The following is a 6,840-nucleotide window of genomic DNA, read 5'->3' on the forward strand; positions in this document are numbered from 1 at the left end:
TTTTACTAATGCTTCAGAACATACTCCATATGCTCCCTCTCCAATTACTTTAATAATAGAGTACTTTGACATATCAAAAAATTGTTGTGATAATAACCTCAATAACTCTTGAATTCCTGGATTTAATGATTCTTGACAGAACAATTGTTTTGCTATTTCTCTATTTGAACTACGATCTAAATGACATGACAAAATAAATAATGCATCTTTCATACCTTTTAAATCAGGAAATTGGTCAGTATATAATGGATCTAATACTCCATTCTCCATCACTATTAAATTAAACAATAACATTAATATCTCTTTATGTACATCACTATTAACATAAATTCTTCTTGTTTTTCTCATATTTTCATACGAATGTTCATCAACTTTTACTACTTCTGTATTTGTTTTTTCAAACATCATCTTATCAAGAATAAGATGTAACTTCCCTGTTTCCTTAAATTTCTGTTCTACTTGTGTCAATAATCCATTAGAACTATTAGTTGTACTTCCTGATACTGATGATGTTCCAGCTCCTGAGTTATCAATAGATTTTCTAATAGCTGGAACCATTTTAAGTGGTGGTGGTCTCTTTTTTCGAGCAGGAGGTGTAACTTCTTTTTTTGTTTCTTCTTTAACTTTTGTATCCTTTGGTTTATCACTTGAAGCACTTGATTGAGGTTCTTCATTTGTTGTTTCAACTATCTTTGTATTACTGGATGTTGGATTAATTGAATCTCTCTTCTTAGACTCTTCCCTTAATATTTTATCTTCAGTAACACAGGGTATCAGTGGTGAAACAGAAGCGATATGTGTTGTTGGAACTTTTGTTATTTCATTTCTGTCATTTTCTTGACGTTTGTCTGATGTATTAACACAAAACCTCATATTCTCTTTTCGTGGTTTTTTTGATTCAGTTGAGTCTTCATGAACTTCATTCTCTAATCTTCCTAAACTTAATTCAGTTCCAACTTCTAATGAATTTCTAAGACTAGACGCACTAGACCCCATAGGAGATGGCGATAATTGGTTGACTTGAATTGGATTAGTTTTTAGGAAAGAAAGTCTCATAGGAGTTTTACTTCCATAAACATGCTTTTTTAATGGACTACTAGAAAGAGGAGTATCGCTTGAGTTGTCTTTATTAAAATCAATACCCATATTTCCTTTATGAATATCTGGAGAACTTGAGTTTGAACCAAGTTCAGACATTGAAATAGTTCCAACTTTACGTTTTAAATAAGTTTTTGGTGTTTTTATTGAATCATCAACTCGTTTTTCCATTTGGGGGGAAGAACGTGGTGTTTCAACACTTCCTTTCCCAGGAGTTTCACTTGTCTCTGGTGATTTAAATTCAGAAAAGGAAGTATGTGTTTGTTTTTTAGTAGTTTCCAATATAATTCGAGGTGATAATTGAGTGATTCCATCCTTTTTAATATCACTTTCAGGCTTTGTTTCAAATTTACGAGGAGAAAGTGGTTTAGTTGGACTAGCATTTACACAAAGTCTAGGAATATTAACTTTCATATTCTTTCTTCCAGCAATACGTTTTGTTTGTGTTTTTGTTTGTTCTAATTGTTTTTTTGGTTGTTGTTTAAAAGCGTCAAAAATCCCAGTTTCTTCTTCATGAGAATTGTTCCAACTCATATTAAACTCTAACATAACTTCGTGTAATAATAATGAGAATAAACCTAATCTAAAAAAGGTTTGTCTACTAAACTCAGTTTTATGTGCTGCAAGTCCATTTAACATTTTCAAAGCACCAATTAATACTCTAATATCATCGTCAGTCCAAGTGTCTTTGTAATATATTTTAATAAATAATTTAAATGCAAATCGAATATATTCATTAACAACAGACTTTCTTCTGATAATTGGTGAATTTACACTAAAGAAATATGTAAAAAAAGAGAGTGCAGTAACTTTAGCATCAACTCCAAATAAAACAGTTTCATCTCTTAAAAATCTAAAAAGAAATCCATTTGGTGGGACTACTAGATTTTCTAAATTTTCTTGAACTGATGTATAATTTTGATTATTTGGAAGAGATTTTTGGTCAAAGACTTGTAATAAACGAACAAGAACTTGGAAATAAAGAATGGTATATTCTCGTTTCTTTCCAAGTAATTTGTTAACATTTTCTTGATAATTTGATGTTTCTTTATCCCAATCTATAAGATATCTTTTAATACACGTTATAGCTAATAAACCAATATTATGAGGTGAATACATTAGTTGAATTGCATGAACTGAGTGTGTTTCATTTAAACATTTATTATTAAAAATCTTAAAACAACGACCAACTTCTATTAAAAGGTCATACTGAGAATCTAAATAACATTCTGTTTGTGGACGTTGAAGACATAAAGAAATCGGCATTAAAACTCTTTCTGATAATCCTAATCCAATTGTTTGATATCTAGCTATTTTCATGTAAACTCTAAAGATTTTTAATAAAATACAAAAAAAATATGCTCTAAGTGATTTAGATTCTTGTATAACATTTTCCCATGATATTAATATACTAACAATAATATTTTCTTGACTTGAAATAAATACATGTTTAAAATATTCTTCAAGATTAATAACAACTGTAGAAAATGTTCGTTTAAATTTTAATGATACACTAGTGACTAGAAGATGACAAATTTGTTTCATTAAATCTCTATTCCTTTCTACAACAATACTCATTCCAATAATCTTCATTAATTCTTTTAGTTCTTTTAATTCTTCTTTATATATTTCTTCATCTTCATTATCTTTAACTATTATTTTTTGTTTTTGTAGTGTAACTCCTGTTTGATCTACTTTAAGAATATAAGGAAGACTTTCATTAAAAAATGCTTGTGCTAATCGTTTAGCCTCTGTTCTTATTTCGTTTTTTGATCCTGACAATTCTTCTGTTGGTTGTTGTGGAAACCCTCCTTTAAAAGGTTTACCAAAATGTTTTGGAGTGATAGCACGTTGAAAACTTCTGCTTTGTCTTCTTAAGAAAGTGTCATCTTCTTGAAACATTGAATTTGAGAAGAAGATAGATTTTCGTTTATTTTGTGTTAATGAGCATGACTTATCAGGAGAAGAATTTTTTGGATCAGAAGTATTTAAGACAATCGTTTTAATTGAAGGGAGAGCTTGTTCATCAAAAAGATATCCTCCAAAGAGAGATTCATGGATTTGATGAAGTTTTTGAGAGAGAGATGATGTAATCTTTTCTTTTGCTAATAGTGATTGAACGTCATCTTTATAATTATTTATCAAATGACCTAATAACATATAGACCCAAGAACATAATGGATGACATCGAATATGATCAAAAAGTAATTTGCATACTTTAATTTTATCATTTGGAGAACAAGAAAATAGTCTAATAATTAATGTTTCTAATGCCTCTTCTACTCTTATATCATTTAATTTACATACAAATTTAAAGTAAGAAGATATTGAATCAAATATTTTATTATGATCAAATTGTTCAGAATAACATAGTTGATTAATTTCTTCTAATAATTGTTCAGTTTTATTATTATATTGTATTTGATTAATATGTTGTGTAGTAACTAAGTACTTTTTTAATTCACAAGTTGATTCTTCAATAGTATCAAAACGATTAACAATTTCTGAATTTTCATTTATAAATGTTAAAACACCATTTTCTTGATCTAATTCAATTACCTTTAATCCATTAATATTATTACAAAGTAATCGAGGTGTTTTTAAATCAGGGAAAATGATTTTTTGTTGAGGAGAAGAAGAAGAATCATTAAAATATTTAGTTTTTAAAAGAAATTGAATGAGTTGTTGATACAAAACGAATTGGGTGAACTGTGTTTTAATATTATTAATTGTTGTGTTTTTAACTTCACTAGTAATGACTAATTCCATTTCTTTTTTTTGAGTTTTCATTTTGTAGACATTTGTTGTAACAAACTCATTTAGAAATGAATAGTGTAATACAACTTGATAATATTTAATGGTCATAATAATTCCTCTATTTTTATTAATAAACAATGTCTTTAACGTTATTTAAATAACAAACTTTGATGGTTCATTTAATGTTGGATGAGGTACCCAAAACAACATTGATGATGGTGGTAATTTTTTCATTACTTCATTCATTTCATCTTTACTAGAAACAAATAGTACTAATGGAATGTCAATAACAGTATTAGAAAATGGTGATGTTAAACTATGTCTAAAACTAAGTCGAGGTGATGCCATTAGGATGTATTACAAAATAAATTGATTTTCTTTTTTTTTTTATTGTTTTATTATTTTTTTTAATTTTTAATTTTTTATTAATTTATTGCTCCTTTACTAAGATTATAGAAATTTTTATTATTAATTGTAATTTTTTTTTAATTAATATTATGTTTAATCTAATTTTAAATCTCTTTTTAAACAATTAAAATAATTCTTTATATCATTTTGAAAGTTTTTTTAATTAATTCCTTAAAAAGAGAAGAGATAGTTGAGTTTTTTCTTATTAAATTAAAGAATATTTTCTAAATTCAATAAAAAAATCAATAAACCTTTTAATTTGTATCAATTTACATACATTCAAAAGCAATAAACTTTGTTATAATAACTTTAGAATTTGATTTACCAACGAAATTTTTACAGTCAGAGTGATAAGTAGCATCAAAAGAAGAATAAACCATAACAGTGTTATTGGAATAAATAGAATAACCTGAGAAAATATCAATCACATTATTATCTTCTGAGTCATCATGAAGATGAAGAATACCATTACCAATAAATTTTGTTGGTTCAGTAAGATAAGGAGAAGATAAAGAAAATAAAAAATGATTTAAGTCATTAGAGATCATTGACTTATCATTTGGAATAATTGAATGAAAAGAGCCAAAGACATATCCTTTTTTTGTAAACACCATTAATAAAATATTTTCTTTCCCTTTTAGTAACGTATTAAATGAACAAGCAGTTAAACCATCAGAATTACTATCATAAATTAATTTAAATGTTTGTTTAGAAGTCCATTCTTTTAATGGTTCATAAAATTTATGAAAAAAGGATTTCTCTATTATTGGAATTCCAATAAAATATTTTTCATTTTCAATATTTTTCATATCAATTCCTTTTCTTTTGTTTATATTTTCTTCTTTTTGTATTTCTTTTTTTTCTTTCTTAACTTCTAATTCATCTTTTGATTCTTTTTGAATATTATTATCTTCTTGAATTTCCTCTTTCATTATTTTTTGATTTTCATGACATTTTTCTTGTGTTTTTATATTTTTATTATTTAATATATCAAATGATGTAGTTTTTGTGATAGAATCATTAGACCCTTGAAACTCTTTAAAAGGGGTTGATACAAAATAAATATTACCATAATTAAATAAGTTAGTAATTCCACCATTCATTATTACTTTTCAAATAAATATTTTAAGTTCTTTTTCAAATGAAAGAAAGAAAAAAATAATAATATAAAATAATATAAATGGATTGAATCTATTTCTTTAATATAAAATTAATTTTTTGTTCAAATTGAGTAATTCCACGATATTGAGTAAGCATTTTTTTTAATATATCACCAACATTTTTTTTAATAACCTTTTTATTTAATTCATTGTTATGACATGAACAATATAAAAATGTAATTATTTTTAATAATACTAATTGATCTCTATGTATTTCTAAAAATGGTCTAATTCTATCTAAAAATCCATTTTCTCTTGTTTGTTCTTTAACTTCTTCACATAATGACATATTTGCTATTGCCCCAAATCCAAGTTTAACTAAATCTTCGTCATCTTTATTTTGTTCAATTGCATAGATTATTGCATCTGATGCTCCTAATAAAAATAATTTTTCTCTCGATTCTTTTACTGCTGCTATATTAATTAATGCACTTAATCCTTTACAACATATTTCTAATTCTGTTGTTGCTGATAAAACAACTGTTTCTACAATACTTTGAGCTACTTTAGTAGCAAATAAAAATTCATGCCAATCTTCTGTCTTAGCAATAGTAACTACAATATTTAATGCTTTCTCTAATACGTCTGTATCTTTAAAATTTGATACTATTCTTGTTATTCCTTGTAATACACCTGATGATACAAGTAATCCAATATCTTTTTGTGTTGATGTAAAATAATTTAATGCAATAAACGTTTTATCAATCAATGATTCAAGTGTATATTCTCCAAGAATATTTGGAATACAATGAAACAATTGTGTTTCAATTAATATTTCTCTTCCATGTTCTGATTTGGCAAATGCAGCAACACACCCCATTGCTCTTGCTCCAATAACAGTGTTTTTATACTTTTCAATAACATCAACTGATAATAATATATAATGATCACATAATAAATCTGCTGCATCTGGATCAACAATAATGTTCATTAATAATGCACATCCTTTTTCAACTAATTCATCCTGTCCACTTAATAATATTCTATCTAAAGCTTCTTCTAAATTCCATTCTAATAAATGAAGTGAAAATGTTGCATTAACCGACATATTAATAGCTAGTGTTAATACTATTATTGTATTTTCAAATGATTTATTTGCTGCAAATAATGCTTTAATACATGTTTCTGCTAATATTGAAACAATTTCCCCATCTTCTGGTAGATCTTTATATATCATTGAAACAACTTCAAATCCTGCTTTTAGACATCCTGGATCTACTACTGTTTTTAATAAACTTTTTGCAAATAAAACTAACCAAGATGGATCATATGATAATTGCTTTACTGCACTAACATCATATAACAATGATGCGATATAACCATAAAGACTTCTTGCTGTTTGTTCTGAAAGATCACTCATTAATGACTCTACAACCCAACGAATACCTCCTTTTTCATTGTTTCTGCTTTTCTTTTT

The 6,840-nt window shown here is 26.4% G+C and overlaps 3 protein-coding genes across 3 annotated transcripts in view, besides 6 other annotated features; all 3 read right to left on the reverse strand.

Moving 5' to 3' along the window:
- The window catches only part of EDI_312980 (uncharacterized protein), a gene marked incomplete at both ends in the record, with an annotated part of 6,059 nt that extends 1,856 nt beyond the window's left edge, over positions 1 to 4,203 (reverse strand). The window contains 2 exons of the mRNA XM_001739010.1: positions 21 to 3,973; positions 4,022 to 4,203. Of these exons, the coding sequence (XP_001739062.1) occupies positions 21 to 3,973; positions 4,022 to 4,203 (4,135 nt within the window). The remainder of the gene's footprint in view (positions 1 to 20; positions 3,974 to 4,021) is intronic.
- Positions 1,534 to 1,581: a microsatellite.
- Positions 1,790 to 1,816: a sequence feature (AT_rich).
- A 25-nt stretch (positions 4,204 to 4,228) lies between the features above and the next one.
- Positions 4,229 to 4,381: a microsatellite.
- Positions 4,382 to 4,532: 151 nt separating this feature from the next.
- EDI_313090 (uncharacterized protein) lies at positions 4,533 to 5,366 on the reverse strand (the record flags this gene model as incomplete). Its single annotated transcript, XM_001739011.1, has 1 exon — positions 4,533 to 5,366. One exon carries the CDS (start codon positions 5,364 to 5,366, stop codon positions 4,533 to 4,535), a length of 834 nt encoding a protein of 277 aa, XP_001739063.1.
- Positions 5,078 to 5,247: a microsatellite.
- A 49-nt stretch (positions 5,367 to 5,415) lies between the features above and the next one.
- Positions 5,416 to 5,483: a sequence feature (AT_rich).
- Positions 5,455 to 6,840, reverse strand: part of EDI_313100 (uncharacterized protein) — a gene marked incomplete at both ends in the record, with an annotated part of 1,695 nt that continues 309 nt past the window's right edge. The window contains one exon of the mRNA XM_001733411.1: positions 5,455 to 6,840. This exon is cut by the window's right edge and continues 309 nt beyond it. Coding sequence (XP_001733463.1) covers positions 5,455 to 6,840 — 1,386 coding nt within the window.
- Positions 5,589 to 5,618: a sequence feature (AT_rich).

The sequence above is a fragment of the Entamoeba dispar genome, genomic scaffold, assembly GCF_000209125.1.
Source record: "Entamoeba dispar SAW760 scf_1105229461889 genomic scaffold, whole genome shotgun sequence".
NCBI lineage: Eukaryota > Evosea > Mastigamoebida > Endamoebidae > Entamoeba > Entamoeba dispar.